Source organism: Peromyscus leucopus, chromosome 14, assembly GCF_004664715.2.
Source record: "Peromyscus leucopus breed LL Stock chromosome 14, UCI_PerLeu_2.1, whole genome shotgun sequence".
Lineage (NCBI taxonomy): Eukaryota > Metazoa > Chordata > Mammalia > Rodentia > Cricetidae > Peromyscus > Peromyscus leucopus.
Window position 1 is genome coordinate 88405112 of NC_051075.1, and position 20604 is coordinate 88425715.

Below are 20604 nucleotides of genomic sequence, written 5' to 3' on the forward strand. Positions count from 1 at the left end.
AGGAAGGAAGGAAGGAAGGAAGGAAGGAAGGAAGGAAGGAAGGAAGGAAGGAAGGAAGGAAGGAAGGAAGAAAGGAAGAGAGAGAGAGAAAAAGAAAGAAAGAGAGAAAGAGAGAGAGAGAGAAAGAAAGAGAGAAAGAAAGAAAGAAATTTTCTACTTACTCCACATACTATCCACAGATTCCCCCTCTTCCCTCCTCCCTCCTCCTACCCCCCAGCACTCTTTCCCAAGCCACCCCACATCCCCCAAATCGAGGTCTCCCATGGGGAGTCAGCAGAACCCAGCACACCTAGGCCGGTCCAAGCCCCTTCCCACTGCACCAAAGCTGTGCAAAGTGTCACACCACAGGCACCGGGTTCCAGAAGCCTGCCCATAGACCAGGAACAGATCCCGATCCCCCTGCCTGGGTATCCCCCAAACAGTTCCAGCCAAACAATCGCCTTCCGTATCCAGAGGGCCTAGTCCAGTCCCATGGGGTCACCACAGCCACCAGTCCACAGTTCATGGGCTTCCACTAGTGGGCCACACCTACTTTAACAGGGCCACACCTCTTAATAATGCCACTCCCTATGGGCCTATGGAAGTCATTTTTATTCAAACAACCACACCTTGCCTTGTCATTAATTCCATTATTTGAACTCCATTTGAACTCTATACTTACAAAGGAGATCAGTATGTTTGCTCACTTATACTTAACTAAAAACATCATGTTGCACATGAAGCTTATCTACTATATAGTTGTTTTGTTGTTGGTTTCACTACAGTTTGCTTTTGTTTTTGGAGTTTTTATTTGTTTGTTTGTTTTCTCTTTACGAGGCAAGAGACCAGCAGTAACCAATGTTATCTTGTCATTTTACAAACAGCTATCTTAAGACCTGGTACATTCCTACATTTCAAGTGCTTACTATATATCTGCTAAATTAAATGCATGAATTAAATTAGGATTGCTCCATTTACAAATCTATGCTTTTCCAGTACGATCATGTATAATAAGACTAAAGAGTGTAAACTAATTCACGCTCTGTGGTTCCTTCCTACTCCATAACTCAGCTAATCTGAATCATCACATGTTCCAAGGTTAAGTGTCCATCTAGTACGATAACAAATAGAATAGATATGTCAGTTAACAAAGCTGGCATTTATATTTTAAGAAACAAAGATCTAAAGAAATTACTCTTCACACAGCTGTTATTCTAAAATACGACCTAATGTTTTTAAATATTTAAACAAAATTTTAATTATTGTATGGGTGAGTGTCTATGTGGAGGTATGTGTACATGAGTTGTCTGCAGAGGCCAGAAGAAGGTGTCAGATCCTCTGGAGCTGCAGTTGCAAGCAGTTGTGAGCTGCACTTACGTGGCCGCTAGGTCCTCTGCACCAGCAGTCTGTATTCTTACCTACTGAACCATCTCTCCAGCCCCTGCTCTAATTTTTAAGACTGCAGCACACTAGGATAATAATACTGTTATACACTATTAAGGAAGACCTATTTGGTTTGAAGTAACTGCTAGATTTGGAAGTATTCTGTAGCCTCAGATTTTATGTCAGTTTTTTAAAAAAGATTCACATGGAGACAAAAAGACTTTTAGGTTCTTAACTGAAAAACTTGCAGGACCATTAAACTCAAAACCTCCAGAAAGAGGGAAATTTGTTTGTCAGTGGATTTGTTTGTTTGTTTGTTTGGGGGTATTTAAATAAGTAACTTGGTCCTTGAAAGGGAAGATGCAGAAATCAAAGGCCTGATTGTCTGGATCCTGCTTTGTGGTCATTATTCAACTGGGTTCCCAGCAGGCTGCAGTTGAAAGGAAAAGATCCAAGTTCTGCTTAAAAATCAGACTAAAGAGCTTGCTCAGCACCCTGCTCACATTATGCTGTTTGTATTCACCACTTAAAAGTCTTTGGACAGTAAGTTGTAGGCAATGACCTCAGGCTTCGGGGATATTCTTGGTTTATAGAAAGCACCCCTCTGACTTGCTTATGAGGAGAGGAATGTTTTTCATGGCTTTCACTTTTCTCAAAGGATTCCCCAAACATCGAGATCCTCAGGTATAATGAGATCCATGCAAGAACGTCACGAAAGAGAACTAATTTTTCCTACTTCGTTGGGATAAGGAGAACAAAACCGAGTATTTCTGCTCATCTCCCTGACTAGTGAGGACTCTCACTCCTAGAGGGACAACGATTTTTTTTTCTTCTCTGTCTCACCATCTGCGAGAGTGAAGTTATATGCACAATCTATTTGAAATAATATTCGTACAATTTCCCAATCAAAAGACTCCTGTGGAGCTGAGATGCAAAAACATCAGGAGGATGTCAACACTGATATAAAGGCAGGGCTTTCTAAGGTTTAATAGAATTATATCTCCTGAGTATAATTATATAGGTATAATAGAATTATATCTCCTGAGTATAATTATATAGGTATAATAGAATTATACCTTTTGAGTATAACAGTAAGTGACTTTGGAGCAGATACTGCAAAAGAATCACAAGTCAAAATTAGTCAAGATTATCCATTTCTCCTTGACAGGTTCACAGTAGAGAGGGCGTTTAGTCCTTGAGATACAACAACCATGCCTAGCGTCCTGCAATCCGGCTGAACTCGGACATAGGAATATGCCCAGGACTGCGGCATGGAAAATACGCTAGCCTGCTTGTCGCCCCTCCCCTCTCCGTTCCCGCGGGATTGGAGTAGCTCTGGGTCGCTGACGCCATCCTCATGCCCCTGGTTTGCATGGAGCATGCGCCTCCTCCTCACTTCCTCTCCAGGAGCTAGTGGAGTAAAGCTACGCCCAGGCCCGCGTCCGCCCGTGCAGGAACTTCAGCACCCGCGGAGCGGACAGCGCCCGCTGCACCTGCTCACCTGCTCAAAGGCGAGCATCCTCTCCAGCCCTGAGCAACCGCTAGCGGCCCAGCTCCTTTCCCTCCCCTCGTCCAGGCTCCCTCCTTTCCCTCCCCTCGTCCAGGCTCCGGTCCCTGCCAGCTTCTTACTCCCCTTCTCATTCATAACAAAAGCTACAGCTCAGGGGCCCAGCGCCAGGCTCTTGCCAACAGAGAGCTGAAGAGCAAAGAAGAATGAGGTTCCTTTGGACCGGCTCTTGGATACTGGTGTTGGTGCTCCATAGCGGCCCAATTCAAGCCTTTCCCAAACCCGAAGGCAGCCAAGGTAAGTGGACATTTCTCTACTTCTGAGCTCTCTTTCATTTGGCCCAGCAAAGATAAAGCTCGGCGTGACCTGTGAGCTCTAAATCGCTTTGCCTAGTTTTTCTAACCAGATCTTATCCCTGCGTATTGGCAGAATCGTTTTGACTTCAGAGAACGAAGATGGATTTTTCTGCTTCACTTTTTAAATAATAGAGCAATAACATGGGCTATTTATAAGGATCTTATTTTGGAAAAGGGTGCAAGTGCTTGTTCTTAAAGTGGTTTGGAATGTTTTCCTAAGGTAATCTATTCATTACACATGCAGGATATTGTGATCTCCTTTAATGTGCCAGCAATGGTCATCAAATTTTAGTATTTCTAATTGAAAAGAGTTAATAAGCCAAGAATTAGAATTATATGTTAAATTTCTGATCAGAAAACGAAAGTGTGATTGCATTTAACTCAGGAAATGCAGTAATATAATAAGCATAGCAACATTGATACTCATCATGTATACAACTGATAATCTTGCTAACATACACTTTATTTCATAACCACCCAGAATTATTTCTCCAAAAGTTTTTTTCACTGTGTTTATTTTAGCAAGAAACATATCTTACCACCAAGATGTACAATTAAATTTATATTTGTGTGTATTTATTCTAGACAAACCTCTGCATAATAGAGAATTAAGTGCAGAAAGACCTTTGAATGAACAGGTAGGTCAGATGTGAAATGATAACTGCTTTGTCGTTTTATTCTCATTATCATTTATTGTAATTATGTTGTGATATTTTGGCCATTTTGAATTTACAAACTCTGGGAGATTAATAAAAATTGACAAAAATTAAGATGAGAAATCTAATTTCAATAATGACATGTTCTCAAAGTTATGTACCTTGAGTTCTGTATAATATATAGAGCATCCACATGATGATAACCAGCAAGATCAATACTGTACCCACTCATAAGATTGCTTAATTTACTGAAGTGCTGTGTCGTTTATTTTGTTGTTTTGTTTGAGACAAAATCTTGCTGGGTAATCTTGATTGGCCTACAACCCTTGATCTTCCTGCCTTATCCTCTTGAATGCTGGGATTATAGGCACATGCCACCAAGCTTAGCTGAAGATTTATCTTTTGTCAATATTACAGGAGAAAGGAATTAATACTTAAAGTACACCAGCCCTTTGTTTTATCTCATTTAATCCTTGTAGCAGTGCTTTATACCTTCATTTTACTAACAAAACTAAATCTCATAGAGATTAAATCATTTGGCTTGTTGTATACTTGGTAAGTTGTGAAGCAATGGTTTAAAATGAGGTCTGTCTCCTGTTTGTTTGTTTGTTTGTTTTTTCACAGATTGCGGAGGCAGAAGCAGACAAGATTAAAAAGACATACCCTCCAGGTAAAAGGAAATCACACTGCTGTTCAGTTAAATAATGTAGGTCACAGGATTCTAAACTAAAATGGATGTGTTGGGCTTGGAACTTTTCTTCCAGAAAGCAAACCAAGTGAAAGCAATTATTCTTCTGTTGATAACTTGAACCTGCTAAGGGCAATAACAGAAAAGGAAAAACTTGAGAAAGAAAAACAATCCATAAGAAGGTCCTCGTTTGGTAACAAATTGAATGTGGAAGATGTTGATTCAACTAAAAATCGAAAGCTGGTTGATGAGTATGATTCTACTAAGAGTGGACTGGACCATAAATTTCAAGGTAAAGGATTTAAAAGATGCTTTGCTACCTTTTTTCCCTCATTTTGATTTTTTCATTACATATTAAGAAAAGGTCACATACTTTCAAAATATATCTAATATGCTCATAACCTTTCATTTGTCAAGTCCAAAGCTGACATAAAGCCAGCATTTACTGGTAATATAAAAAAAAAAAACCAACCACTCTAGAGCCTCAATTTTTCCCCTTAATGAGTGGCTCTCACCTGTCATCCCAGCACTCAGGGTGCTGAAGCAACAGAACTGTCACAAGATTAAGTCCAGTCTGGGCTACATAAAGTACCAGGCCAGCCAGACTCCATCAAAAAAAAAAAAGAAAGCGATAAAAGTGATGATGATGATGATAAGTTTCCTTACTGATGCTTTGAAAAATTTTAAAATCTGGTATCTGTATTTACATTATTAAATCCATTTTACCATTTCTGTTTATTTTAATAACTATTACAAGTAAAATATTACTTCTTCAAATAATCAGATGAATAAAATATGCCCCCCCATGGTGAGATGTCCACTATTCTCTTTTGACCATCTCCTCATCCTACCCTTGTTCATCTAGCCATTCTACATCTCAGTTTTAACCCAGACTTCTCTGGGCTCTAGACCAATTTTCTCCCTACTTAATATCTTGTCTTAGAAATTTCAGGTCCACAGAAAACTGAATATATACCAGAGTCAACTCATGACCTCTGTCCTCCTCACAAGTCCTCTTCAAAAGATCTTTCCTTTTCTGCTGATATTTATCCTTTTTTGCAGGACAAAAATCTAGGATTGAACTATTTGTCTTTTTTTCTTGCCTCTTCAATCCTAATCTTTCAAAACTTATTCATTTTGCTTCCCAAGTTATCATCCATATTTTTACAAAAAAAAAAAAAACTACTGTTCTCAGCTGGCACACGCCTTTAATCCCAGCACTCGGGAGGCAGAGCCAGGCGGATCTCTGTGAGTGAGAGGCCAGCCTGGTCTACAGAGAGAGATCCAGGACAGGTACCAAAACTACACAGAGAACCCTGTCTCAAAAAAAAAAAAAAAAAAAAAAAAAAAAAACTACTGTTCTCAATCTCCACTATCCTTACCCAATACTCAATCATGTCTCATTTGAACTACAATCAAATCTTTTACAGATCTCCCAGCAACCACTCCAGCTTTATTCAATCTATTCTTGATGTGACAACTGTAGTGGACTTTTTAATTTACAAATATAAAATACTGAAATATATGCATGCCGTTCTTTGCAGGGAGTGCTCAGTATCAAACCTGGGGCCTCATGCATGCTAGGCGGTTAATCACTCTGCCATTAAACTACAACCACAGAGCCCTTGAGAGTTTTTGGTTTTTGGCTTTTGGTTTTGTTTTTGTTTTGAGACAGTATTTCCTATATAGCCTAAGCTGGTCTTAAATTCATGATCTTCCTGACTCAGTTTTCTGACTGCTGAGATTGCAAACATGTGCCACCATGACCAGCATGCCATTAGGTTTTTGTTTTGTTTTGCTATTTTGGTGTTGTTTGTTTGTTTGTTTGTGTTTGCTTTAGCCAAAACCTTGCATGTAGCTTAGGCTAGCCTGGATCATGAGGCTCCTGTGCCTCCACCTAGATGCTGGGATTCCATGTGATGAGCAGAGCGTGCCTTCTTTATTTTCCATAAATCTCTTTTAGTGGATTCGCATTTCTCTTAGGACCAAAACCAAAATCCTTCATATAGTTCCTGTCTTCATAGTTACTGTCAAACACTTCCAGGTTTGTCTAGCATCCATGATCCAATAGACATTTTGCCCCTTGCCTTCACTGAACTTCCTGTAGTTTGAACTTTTATATTTGTGACTGTAACCACTTATGATTGTCTTTATCCAAAACTACACTGAAAAGCTCACAAGAACAGAGACATTATGAGCCAGTGCCTGAATAGTCATTAATTCATTGCGCGATTCTATAAATAAGTGAAGAAATGAAGGGATGTGTGAGGGAATAAGTGAACTGATGTAAGTAGGCCTTGAGGAAGTGAGAACATTTTCAATTCTGCAGACGAGTGCTTAGAAGTGAGTACAGGCTTTCTTCTCTGTCCTTATTTTGTTTCATGGCAACAAGAGAATTATGCTGATTATCTCGGGGTTGGGGGGGGTGCGACTCCCAATTAAATAGGACTTTCACAGAACATCATAGCCTGAGGAGAGTTTAAATGTGTTGAGTGGATAGAGGCAATGATTTATGTTTTGCTACTTGGGGAATTTAAATCTTGGATCTACTTTTTAACCTAAGGTATGTGGACCAGAAGCAAATAGACACTGGGCATAACTGCATAAAAAATAAATTTAATCACTCTGGTTGAACAGAATATTTGGTTTAATAAAGTAAAAAAAGAATGTAATATCTGCCTGATTTGATTAGTCACACTGGTTGTAAGCACCAGCAGAGACACGGATTTGCTTGTGACTTGACCACAAACTCCAGCAGCTACTTTTTAAATTATTCACTTTACTGCCGGCTCGTAGGTTTACAACTGTAGGGCTGGTCCTCGTGACTGTAGGCTTATCCCAGGATTTACTTTAACTTTACTTGAGATTCTAGGGAGACTGAGTCAAGGGTCTTAAAGAGAATGTTTTATGGATGAAGGTCTAGTTTCCTTTCAGAGTCTACCAATCCTAGAGCCAGAAAGCCAGCGAGTCTGAACCCACTGAGACATCCGAATAGACCATTAGCGATGTGCAGGAGGCAGAGTGCGGGAGAGTGTCTTTGGCAGGCTATGTTCTCAGACCCCAAACCGTCTTTAAGGAAGCTCCAAATTCAAAATTTTGTCTTGCCAAGTTCTCCTTGTGTGATTTATGCTCCTTTGTGTGTTTGGAAGCAGAAATTGATCGTGTAATTCCTACATTGCGGGCTATGAACTAGATAACAAGCTCTGTGCATCCAGGGACCATGCTGAACCCAATCATCACTCTACCAGTGTCTGGCAGCTATTAAGACTTGAATTCAGTTTGACTGAAGAAATGAATTCTGAGTGTTAAATGAGATACTAGATACAGCCATCGTTCTACCTCTGGTGTCTGGCACATATGAAGACTTGGATTTAATGTTACTGGAGAAATGAATTCTAGGTATTAAATGAGATATTAGGGATACAAGCCATAACAGGGAAGATAATGGCAGGGCACCGTCCTTTGATGTCTGTATAGAACACCGTGGCTGCCTGAAGGTTTAAAATTTGAATCCATGCTGGCTTCTTTCTGAGGCTTCACACAGGGAACATAAAGCACTCCTTTGTGCGCAGCTGGGAAATCAGCGTGAGATATTCTTCTCATTTTCAAAGAGCTTGGGGGAAACCGGTGGAAGGTAAGTGCAATGGCCAAGTGCTTCACTTTTAACTGCAGCTCTCAAAGTTCCACAGTGGGAGATCTGAGTTCCTGGCTAGAGAGCTGGCCGCGGCAGCAGAGGAGGAAGACATTTCTTCCGAGTTACCAGCATTCTCCCCGTTGGGGAGTAAATGAGCTGAAAAACAGTCATCTAGGTTCTTTTCCAGCTTCCGCAGGCGGCCGACATTCTTTCTTCCTCAGATCCTAAGGGAGAAGCGGAGAGGGAAGTAAATTCTTCCACCTCTGCAGAGGCGGAAGACAAGTCCCCAGGGCCTGGCTTGCAACCCACAAATGGAAATTTCAGGCCGAAGTGATAGAGAGGCTGCGCTCCTGAGAAAAAGATGAAGAACTCGACTTCCAACCAGACAAGAGGGGAACTAATTTTATGATTCTTGTCACCCTGGCACTTGGGTCTCAAAGGGCTCGCAGCTGAGCAAGAACTCAGCCTTTCATCTTAACAAGGCTGTGTCCAAAAGCAGGAGAAGGTGTCTGCCTGAGGCTGCAGATGCCACCGTCCCCATAGTCTAGAGGAAAGGCCATGCCATGGGAGAAATTCCCTGGCCAAATCCCGGAGGGCCTTGGAAGAAAAGAGCAGAATTGGGATGAAACTAAGTTGTTCTTTCTTTGAGGGAAAATGATAGAGATTATATTCATAGTGCTGGGCATAATGGTACATGCATTTCATCTCGGCACTCTGAAGGCAGAAGCAAGCAGATCTCTGTGAGTTCAAAGCCAGCCTACACAATGAAGCCCTATCTCAAAAGAAAAATAAAAGCATTATTTACAACATATCTGACAAGGAATTCAATTTCCATTTTCTCCAGAAGATAATCACAATTCCTTTCCTTAAAAATCTAAATCCACTATGCATAATTACAATAGCACACTCTTCCATATACTACTGATTGATTCAAAAGGTGCATTTAACATCTTATTTCATCTGCTCCTTACAACTCCATTAAAATCAAATTGAAGATACCCTTATTCATATTCGCTTGTTTTATTTTTTTTTTCAGTACTGGGACTCTAACCCAGGGCTTTACAAAGGCTAGGCAAGCATTCTACCACTGAGCTAAGCACAGAGCCCAATACCCTTATTATTTTCCACAGTGATCCAGGGTTGTATAGAGAACAAGAGATATCACTAGGCTAAACTACCGGTCTTTCCCATCTGCATCTATGTGATGGGGAGAGTTACGCTTTGGAAATTGGGTCTGTCCAATGCGGTATAGATCTCTGGGATTCTTGTATGGCTTGAACAAGGCGTCCTTGCCCTCAGCCCCTTTCTCCCTCACGGTATTGGATGTCATTGTCATCCTCGTCGTTCTTGTTGTTGAGAGTTTGAGTCTGTTTCGTTTCATTTGAGACAGGGTCTCGCTCTCTGTAGTCCAGCCTAGCCTCACACCTATGGCAAGCCTCTTGCCTCGGGCTCCCAAGGGCTAGCATTGCAGGAGTGAAGCATCCCACGCAGCCCCATTTCCTCACTCAGAATGATGCCTTGCTTTAGCCTGAAGTTGTGCTGCCAAACGAATTCCCAGGAAAACTAAGGACATACATTCACAGGCTTCTTTGCAAAATTTGAATGTTGTTTATGCAGATCTCCTGATTTATCTCAATCTTTTTAGTCCAAGCTCATAAAATAAGTTCCCTGTCTTTTGGAGATTGGGTTTTATTATTGTCATTAAGCTTTAACATTAAGCTTTGCTACATAGGGGTACTGTAGCAGCCAGCCATGGCAGTCCATGCTTGTAATTTCAGCACTGGAGAAGCAAAAGCTAGAGGATTGCTGAAAGTTCCAAGTCAGCCAGTGTGACATAGTAGGACACTATCTCTAAATAGATGAATGATAAATGAGTAAATGATTAATGAATATAATAAAAAATGTTTAAGTATTTCAAAACTTATGATGCATAGACTAGGTCTGTACTCGCCATGATGTGAAGCTGTACTTGCTCTGTGTAGATGACCCAGATGGCCTTCATCAACTGGATGGAACTCCTTTAACTGCTGAAGACATTGTCCACAAAATTGCTACCAGGATTTATGAGGAGAACGACAGAGGAGTGTTTGACAAGATTGTTTCTAAACTGCTGAATCTCGGGCTAGTAAGTTGTTTGCATGAGAGCAAACTGAGTTCTTAGAACCCAGTGTCTTCTTAGTACTTAGACTCTGCAGTGTCTTCGTAATTCCAGTAACCGAATGTTCATGGGGCACCAACTTGGTACTGGGCTCCAAAGGATCCCCGTGAGTTCATCAGAAGAGCCAGATAAGCACACGCACCCGTCACACAAGCTGTTTGAGAGTCATATGAGCTTTGCAGCTTGCCAGAGAATGGCATGTGCCCAGTTGGAAGTCAGGACAGGTTTCGGAGGAAGAGGTGTTTGAAATGAGCTGAGAAGGGAAGTCAGGATATAACCAGCGGAGGCAGAGGATGTGTGTGGCAAAGCCAGAAATAACACCAGCAGAGGCTTGCAGGGTGTGTTTGAGGAACTCTGAGCAACTGAAGCTCCCCGGGTCTCAACTTGGCTGCTCAGCCCTGACACAGCCAAAGCAGGTTTTACTGAGGTTCTTACTTTGCAGTCACAAGGGTCATGTAACCAACCATGGGACCTGAAGCTGTAGAGCAGCATCCTTCTGGTGTCTCTCTAAGGAAGCATCCGTAGGGTTTCAGCAAGTGGCACAGACAGTTTGCATGAGTAGCCTACTTCTTCCTGGAGTGCTGGGCAGTCACGGTCACAGCCTGCAAAGGAAAGGATTGGCTGTTGCAAGAGAAGTGTCCTTGATTAGGAGTGAAGACTGCACTTATCTGTGGGTGTAAGGACAAATGTCTGGGTTGTTGTTAGGGATTATGTTAGTTTTGTAAAGTTGTGGTTGTAGATTCTCCCCCAATATCCATGACTTCACTAGCACTGAATAGATAGCTCGGTTTCCAACACCAGGCATGGTTTCCCTTTTGCTGAGCAGGTCTTAAGTCTGATTAGAGAGCTGTTGGCTAGTATGAAGGCCTGCCTGCCACTACTGTACCCTTAGAGTAAGTGTGCCATGCTGGTCCTTAACGTAGTTCATAGGATTGGAAGCTTGGACTACAGAAGCTTGCATGGTGCCTGTATGTTCAACTGGGGTTTGCATTTTATCTTAGCCAAAAGGCCAAGAAGTGATTTAACTCGAGTTCAGGTGTCTGTTTGTTTATGTCCAGGAAGGGGAATAGCAACTATATATGCTTTGTCTCTTTATAACAGATCACTGAAAGTCAGGCACATACTCTGGAAGATGAAGTAGCAGAGGCTTTACAAAAATTGATCTCCAAAGAAGCCAACAATTATGAGGAGGCCCTGGATAAACCCACAAGCAGGACCGAGAATCAGGCTGGAAAAATACCAGAGAAAGTGGTATGTACCAATGTGTTAGGAATGTGTTCATGGCATGGGCATGTGTGTGTGTATGCTTTTGTATTTCTGCACAATTAGTGTCTTACCTGATGCCAAATAAAATTTGGAAAATGTATCATTTTTAGCACACTGGAAACATATATCATATGATACAAGTATTTACACCATCCCGATGTGCTGGAACCAGGGTTCCATAGCTTTTTTGATATTCAATTTTCATTTGCAATAAATGTTATCACCTACTCCCAGTGTATGAGAGAGAGAGAGAGAGAGAGAGAGAGAGAGAGAGAGAGAGAGAGAGAGAGAGAGAGAGAGAGAGAGGATAGCTCAGTCCTCTGCACAGCAGCCTCACACCCCCAGTCTTATCCTTCCTCTGTTCTAGGCTGTGCTCTTCCACCTGCCCCTTCCCCTTCTCATTGGTTCAGAAGCCTGTCTGTCACCTTTCATCTGGGCTTGCCATTCAATCTTATTCCCCTTCCTGGACTCCTCTCTGCAATTCCCTCTTGGAATCAACAGAACTACTGTGATCTTTTTCCTCCTCCTTCAGTTCTCTTTATAGTTCTGGAGAGATGGAGCACAGGAGGGTGTCAGATCCCTTGCCTTGGTTTTGATTTTCCTCTCCCAGGGTGCCCAGACCCAAAGCTCCCTCCCTAGCACCTGCAGCACCCTCTGCAACACAAAGCAAGGCTATCTAGAACACATCATTTCTGTTATTTGCTTTGGGTTTAGTTTTTCTGGGAAGGTGGTTGTTTGTCAGGTCTCACATGGCAAATATGCCTTCTGACCTTCTACTTACTAGGCTATAGGCATGAACCACCCCATACGATGTGGTAATGTTTGTGTGGGGTTAGTTTTGTTTTGGTGTGTGTTTGTGTTTCTTTCATGTAGTCCAAGCTGGCCTTAAACTTTCTGTGTACCCCAGGTTGTCTTTGAACTCTAAATCAAATCCTTCTGCCTCCACCTCCCAAGTTCCCAAATGCTTGGATTACAGATGTGTCCCACCAGGCCCTGCAGTGACTCTATTTTAGAAGAGCCAGAAAATAAGATTGGTTCTGTACTACTCCAACAAGGCCACACCTCCTAATAGTGCCACTCCCTGGTGACCAAGCATTCAAATCTATGAGCCTATGGTGGCCACTCCTATTTAAACCACCACACTTTCCATATTCATGACGGAACAGATGTACAGTTGTGATTTTTCACAACCCTTCGCTTGTTACATTTATTCATTTCTAAAATGTCCATATGTTTGGCTTGTTACTCATGTCATCTAAATACACTAATGCAAATAAAATATTCTTTCACAGTCCTGAATGGGGTGCTAAGAATGCCATGCTAATTTTAAAAGACACACTCTCCCCTCCCACAAGAGTTAAGTTGCATCGAAGACGTAGACTGTCTTCAAACAGTGGTCATTTTCATGGCGACTGCATCGAGTGCTTGGAGAAAAGGCACCTGTTCGGCACTTAGGCTGAAAGATGGCTTCCCTAAGGAAGCAATTTGAGCTGAGAACTTAAAAGTCAAATAGGATTAACTTGTAAACAGGAGAGGTCACATGTGTGGAGTATCCAGGCAACTAAAACAAGGCCTTGTAGCTGACACAGAAAGAGAGTTGTGATGTGAGACAGGGGAGTAGACCAGACCATGCAAAGCTTCCAGAGCCATATATGAAGTCTGGTGCCTACTGTAAAAGCCAGGGGGAAATGCTGAAGGGCTCTGCCTTCATCCACTTCCCATTGCTACCAAAGAATACCTAGGATTGGGTAACTTATTAAGAAAAGAAACAGGGGCTGGAGAGATGGCTCATCAGTTAAGAGCATTGACTTCTCTTCCAGAAGACCCAGGTTCAATTCCCAGCACCCACATGGTGGTTCACAACCTTCTGAAACTCCAGCCTCCGGGGATCCAATGTTCTCTTCTGGCCTCCACTTTCCCAGGCACACACATAGTGCACAGACATACATGCAAGCAAAACACGCATACACATAAAAATAAATAAATCCCTTTCTTAAGGAAAATAAATATATTTGGCTCACAGCTTGGAGGGTGAAAAGCCCAAGATGGGACAGTTTCTGGTAAGCTTCTGGTGAGGCCATGTGTTGCTCATCTGTGAGACAGGAAAGGGAAAGGACAAGCAGATGTATGTGTAAGAGGCAGAGGGGCGACAGTCACCTTTTAACAACCCACACTCTCTCACAGTAGCTAGACTGCTACAACTAGCCCAGTCTTGTCAACGGTGGAGAGACACAGCCTAGCACAGCCACCAGCAGCCCGAGGAGCATCCTTTCACCTAGGGACTCCACTCCAGGTAAAGCCAGGACCCTTGATGACAGCTCAGGAAAGAATCCCAGAACAAGCCAGAGTGAAGCAAAGTGAGCAAATGTAGTAACTGTTTACACAGAAAATCACAGGGCAAAAAGACAGCACACACCTAAGGTATGAGTGCAGGCTCCCTGAGAGTCACGTTCATGTGTCTTTACCGTGTCTGTGTCTATGGCCCTGTGCCTTAGAGAGCAAAAAGGATTCAATTTTCATGTTTAAAAGATTAAGCAAGCTGGTGCCCTAAGATGGCCCAGCAGATAAAGACACCTACTGCCAAGCCTGGTGACCTAAGTCATCACGTGGTAGAAGGAGAGTGTCTAAAGTTGTCCTCTGACCTCCACTCACATGACTGGACACACACACTCATACACACATGCGCCCATACACACACACACACACACACACACACACACACACACACACAAAATAAATAAATAAAAGTTTTAAAAGACTAAGCAAGCTTACCATTAAGTAAAGTTTAAAAATAAAGTAAAATATGTAAATCAGTTCTCTTTTGTAAAATGAACCGCAAGGTGGTTTTACTGGGTGCATTGCTTAGATTTAGAGATGAGAGAAGGGTGCTAATTTGACAAAATTCTAGCCCTCGGCAAACACCGAATTTGTTGCTTTTAATGCCCCTGTTTGACGGGCCACTAACATGCCATCATCTCTGCAGGCAGTTTGGGCTTCATCTGTTATGCTCAAGCTTCTTGACTCTGTCAGCCAGAAAGCCAAAGTAGATCCCAGCGTGAGCGAGGGGGTTCCTTCCCTTCTCATGGCCTCTTAATTGCCCCTGTCTTCTGTCCTGCCTCAGTCAGAAAGACATTGTACCAGTTACTTTTCTATCTTTCTGATAAAAGCACTGCGATCAAGGCTGCTTACAAAGGGTTGATTTGGGCTCACAGTTCCAGAGTGATAGGAGTCCATCATGTTCCAATGAGGAAGCCAGCCAGCTGACGGGGCAGAGGCTGGAGCAGTGACCTGAGAGTTCATATCTTCAACTGTAAGCAGGAAGTGAAAAGTGGGAATGGTATGTAGCTCTGAAACCTCAAAGCCAGCCCCCCCAGTGACACACTTCCTCCAATAAGGCCATACCTCCTAAGCCTCCCCAGAAGGCACCATCACCTGGGAAACCAGATATCCAAATGTCCAAGACTATGGAAAACATCTCATTCAGACCAACAGAAACATTAATTCATTCCTGAGGGTGGAGCCTACATGAACTTGCTGCATTTCAAAGGTCCTACACCTTCAATACCTTTTTGTTGGCAATTCAAGTTTCTTTTTTTTTAATTTATTTATTTTTATTTTATGGCATTGGTGTTTTGCCTGCATGTATGTCTGTGTGAGGGTGTCGGCTCTCCTAGACCTGGAGTTACAGATAGTTGCGAACTGCCACATGGGTGCTGGGAATTGAACTGGGGTCCTCTAGAAGAGCAGCAATGTTCTTAACCAATGAGCCACCTCTCCAGCCCCAGCATATTTAAATTTCAATGTGAGTTTTGAAATATATAAACCATATTCAAACCATAGCAGGTGTGTGTGTGTGTGTGTGTGTGTGTGTGTGTGTGTCTGTGTGTGTACAGGTGCATGTGCATGTGTACATGTGGGTATGTTGACATGTAGGCATGTGTACATGTCAGCATGCAGTCATGTGAAAGTCAGAGGACAACTTCCAGTGCTATTCATCAGGCATCATCCCCTGTGTGCTTTGAAACAGTGTCTCCCACTGACTGAGAACTCATCAAGCAAATTAAGTTAGCTGTCATCAAGCTAAAGAAGTCTGCCTGTTTCCACCTTCTTGGCACTATGGTTGCAAGCAGGTGCCACTGTGCTCGACTTTTATTTTTGATGTGGGTTCAGAGATCAAACTCGGGCACTTATGCTCATAAAGCAAGCACTTTACCAACCCAGCTTGGTCTCTGGCCTCCTTGTAGCAGATTTTAAGCAAAGGCTCCATAAGATCAAATTGCTAGAAAGATACCTTGGTCCACAGAGTATAAGATACTGAACTGAGAAGACATTCGAGATGGATGGTATACCAGTTCGAAAGTGGGGCGTGAAGGGCTGTGTGGACTAACATGGGTTACTGGAGAAAGAGATGCAAAAATTGCCATAAGATTTGTAAGTAGAGCCACCAAGGATACTGATAGACCAGATGGGGGGAAATAAAGAAAAAAATAAAGTAAGAAAATCTCTTAGATTTTTGTCTAGTCTACTGAATGAGCTTTCACCAAAATAGGAACAAAGATCAAGTCTGGAAAGGGGAAAAAATATTATGTAACATCCAGACACAAAAGTCTCCTGAAAGTTCCAAGGTGTAAGTACAGTTATTGCTGGACAGTCTGAAAAGCCTTCCTGGTCCACCCCACTCCACCTATGTGCACTGTGTGAATCCAAACTCTCTCCTCCTCAGTGAAAGGCACATGAAGGGGAACTTGGCCAAAGCGGAGACATCCTCAGTCTAGTCTCTCCTGAGCCACATCAAGATATTTTCTCAAGGTAGCTCATACCTAGAACCTGCAGGATCTTGTGGAGGAGGAAGAACCCTGAGACTTCACATCCAAGGTCACCAGAAAGGAGAGAGCAGAATTGGAATGACACTAGTCCTAAACCATCTTTGTTTGTTTTCTGTTGTAATTTTCCCCTCGCTGAAGACTCCAGTGGCAGCAATTCAAGATGGCTTTGCTAACAGGGAAAATGACGAAACGGTGTCTAACACCTTGACCTTGTCGAATGGCTTGGAAAGGAGAACTAACCCCCACAGTGAAGATGACTTTGAGGAACTCCAGTATTTCCCCAACTTCTATGCATTACTGACAAGCATCGACTCAGGTAACCGCCGCTTTATGACCGTGAGGAAGGGAAGTGAAACAGTGATTCTTGGAAATGTGTGGGTGGCTTTCTTCCTGTTCGTGGTTCCCAAGTGCGGCTGGCTCCCTGTGACATATACTGTTGGCTGGGAAAAGCGTTTCACATCATTTTTTTTTTTCTCCAAAAGCAGTGTACTAGTCATGGAAAGAGTAATCAGGAAATATGGAGTTTCTGGATAATTTAATCTTGTTAACAGACAGTTCATTTATTTGTTCAATAAACAGTTATGAAACATCTGCTGTGTAGAAGTACCCAAATCTGTCACAGGCTGAGATGAATCACCAGCCTGCCCTGACCCCACGCAGCCTTCACTCTTAGGATAGCTGCTTTTTTGTTAGCAGCCCTTTTTATTTTAATTGTTTGTTCATTCATTTTGTGTGGGGGCACGCATGCCACAGGGCACATATAAAAATTGGAGGACTGTTTGCTGGAATCAGTTTTTTCTCTCTACTGCAGTGGGTCCTAGGAATGGGACTCGGGTCATCAGGCTTGGCAGCAGGTGCTCCAGCACCCATGCTGTCTCTCTGGCCCTTCACCTTTCTCTAATGCTCTTCTCAGCTTTAATGAGGTGTAATTAATATGTATACCCCTATAATCCTAGCTCTTGGGAGGCTGAGGTAGAAGGATGACCATGAGCATGGGTCCAGCCTGGTCTGTATCATGAGCTTGAGGCCAGCTTTAGCTACATAGCAAGATCCTATCTCACACAGATACACACACACACAATTGTATACAATAGGCATAAACATGTGTTTTGGTGCTCATCTGCATTGTGAAATGAACATCATGGTCAGGCCAATGACTATGTGTCTGTCACCCATACATGTAATTGCCATTGTCTCTTTTCTTATTCTTGTTATTGTAAGAATATGGCTTCCTAGCAAATTTCAAGTGTTGTCAGCCATACTGACCAAGCTGCACAGACTCCAGATTTATTCACACTGTAGAACAGAAACTTGATACCTTTGACCAGCATCTCCCAGTCCTGGGCAATGACATTCTCCTCTCTGCCTCTATGATTTAGCTATTTTAAATTCCACATACAGTTGTCTTTCTGTAAGCACAGAGGAGGTGTCAGGACTTCCTTTTGATACCAAAATCCACACATACTCAAGTCGTTCATATAAAATGGTACAAAGACTGTAGCTGAAGCTCAGAGGTAGAGTGCTGGCCTAGCATGTCCAAGGCTTGGTTTTAATTACCTGTAACACACAGGAACACACACACACACACACACACACACACACACACACACACACACACGCTCATGCATGCACGCACGCACGCACGCACACATATACAGAGGTGGGAGAGAGAGAGGTGGGGTAGGATAGAGTATTTTCATATAATCATCTCACATCTTCCGTCGACTTTAAATCATCTCTGAATTACATACAACGCCTACCACAAAGGAAGTGCTATGCCCATGGTTGTTATACTGAATTGCTTGGAGAATAATGGAAGAAAATGACCTGTCTATGCTCAGAAAATGTGCAGTCATATTTTTTCTTTAGTATTTTTGATCATCAGTAAGTTGAATCCATGGATAGTGAAGCTTCGGGTTCGGAACTGAGAGAACGCTGTATCTGCCTTTGTGTCTGACTTGTTTTACCTCGTGTGTTTTCTAGGCACATTATCAAAAACAAAGCATCAAGACAAAATCCTGCCCATTGTATTAAATCTTTTTGCAAAGCTTTCATTTTCTTCTCTTAGTGGGAAGAAAACTTTACTTGTACTCCTCTAAATCATTCAAGACAGTGCTTACTAGACATTTTCTGCTTTGGTTTTCCCGTGAGTTCACATGAGCATTGAGTGAAGGGAAGCCAGAGACCAAACACATTTGGGAAATTGTTCATTTTTAAATGAGTCCCCCACCCCCAATCTCGTCAGTCACGTGTGTACTGACCTGTCTGTAGGATTTGGCTCCTGTTTGTTTCTGGTTAATCTGCCAATGATGAATGGTCTTAAACTCTTCTGTTCCTGTTCAGGCAGATGCCCAGCACTGCCCCTACGGCTTTTCCTGTCTCTATTGCAAGCCCCAAGTGAGCAATGGTGTAAAAATTTCTGGAGTTGTAATCTGTTTCCTCATAAAGGGATCATAGGATGAACTTCCATCCCTGGAGAATTCTGTTTGTCCTTCAGATCCAGACACTGGCCAGATGGCACAGGCCTCTCTGCCTGAATCTGCAAGGCTGTGTCTGGGGGATCTGTTCTGAACCATCCTGCCCCATTGGCTGGCAAATGACCAGCTCAGAACCTGTGTCATTCTGTTGAGTCACTTCTCATCAGTGAAGGGCATCAGCATAATGCTAAATAGACAGGCACACCCTTGATCGAGGGATGGCCAAAGTCATTCGTCACGCCTTTTTTAAGATCTCTCTAACTCAGCTTCCTCCCAACCTGTGAGTTTTATGGTATTTTTCAAATTCCACTGTGTGGAATGTTCTTTCTTTGTTTTATCTTTCAGGTTTATTTGTTTGTTTGTTTGTTTGAGGACACTGTCTCATATATTCCAGGCTGACCTCAAACTCTGTATCAAGGATGACCTTGAACTTCTAACCCACCTGCCTCTAGTTCCCAAATGCTGGGACTGTAGGCATCTATCACCACATCTGGTTTATTCAGTGCTGGAATTTAAACCTCAGGGCCTTGAACATGCTAGGCAGGCACTGTACCAACTGAGCTATAATCTCAGCTCCAGAAGTGATCTCTTTTCTATTTTATTACTACAATATTTCAGATGAAATTAAAGCCCCATGGGGAAGTTAAAATGTGCTCATTTCTAAAGCAGTTTTATACAGCTATAAACTGCCCTATATTCCCAATTGTGTCTTGGTTTTTTGTTTTTGCAAGTTAAATGTTTGTGAGGTTTGTTATAAATGAAGAGGGAGATATTTCAATAATTAAGCTTTACTTCATAAATTGACAGTGAAAGTTAAAACAATTTTCTATTAGTTGTCTTTTTCCCATGGGGGCTGGAGGGATGGCTCAGCAGTTCAGAGCATGGACTGATCTTCCAGAAGACCCAGGTTCAATTCCCAGCACCCACACTGTGGCCACAAACAACCCTTTGTAACTTCAGTTCCAGGGGATCTGTCACCCTCTTCTGGCCTCCGCAGGTACTGCGTGCCTGTGGTACACTGGCAAAGCACCTATGCACACATAAAGTAATATAAATATTTTTAAATTAACTCTTTTGTTCTTTTAACATAGAAAAAGAAGCAAAAGAGAAAGAAACGCTGATCACCATCATGAAGACGTTGATTGATTTTGTGAAAATGATGGTCAAATACGGCACCATATCTCCAGAAGAAGGCGTTTCCTACCTTGGTAAGAATTCTGCTTTATTTTTACCATGGCCGTTTTCATTGTTCAAAACAAATTAAGGATCTGGCAATAATCACCACACTAATTTGATGATTTATGCCAGAGCAGCCCGGATCTCCAGGGTAACAGAATTGCTCGACTTAGTGATGCATACAAATAAAATTCATTAGACATTTTCTACTTTTCATCTTAATAAATACAGTTTGAAGAAAAATCCTCTACATTTTTTATATTAAATCTTATTAGTGCTTTAAAATATTCTCCAGGGAGCAATTTTATTACAATTTAACTCATTAGCTTTTTTTTTTTTAACTCGTGTTTGGTAGTCTGGATTAAATCCTGATTTTCCCCTCTGAGTACTGTATGTGGCAAGAAAAAAGAGAATTGGCTAGGAAAGCAGAAGCCTCACTCTGCCCTACTGGAAGGTCCTGCTCCTTGCAAGGCTTCACTTCTTATATCTATAAAATGA

At 42.2% G+C, this 20604-nt stretch overlaps 1 protein-coding gene across 1 annotated transcript in view; it reads left to right on the forward strand.

Annotated features, from left to right (window-relative positions):
- Window positions 1-2960: 2960 nt before the first annotated feature.
- Window positions 2961-20604, forward strand: part of Scg3 (secretogranin III) — a 41523-nt gene continuing 23879 nt past the window's right edge. The window contains exons 1-8 of the mRNA XM_028864972.2: window positions 2961-3166; window positions 3811-3863; window positions 4506-4551; window positions 4646-4861; window positions 10186-10328; window positions 11463-11612; window positions 16592-16769; window positions 20022-20138. Coding sequence (XP_028720805.1) covers window positions 3076-3166; window positions 3811-3863; window positions 4506-4551; window positions 4646-4861; window positions 10186-10328; window positions 11463-11612; window positions 16592-16769; window positions 20022-20138 — 994 coding nt within the window. The 5' untranslated portion in view covers window positions 2961-3075. The remainder of the gene's footprint in view (window positions 3167-3810; window positions 3864-4505; window positions 4552-4645; window positions 4862-10185; window positions 10329-11462; window positions 11613-16591; window positions 16770-20021; window positions 20139-20604) is intronic.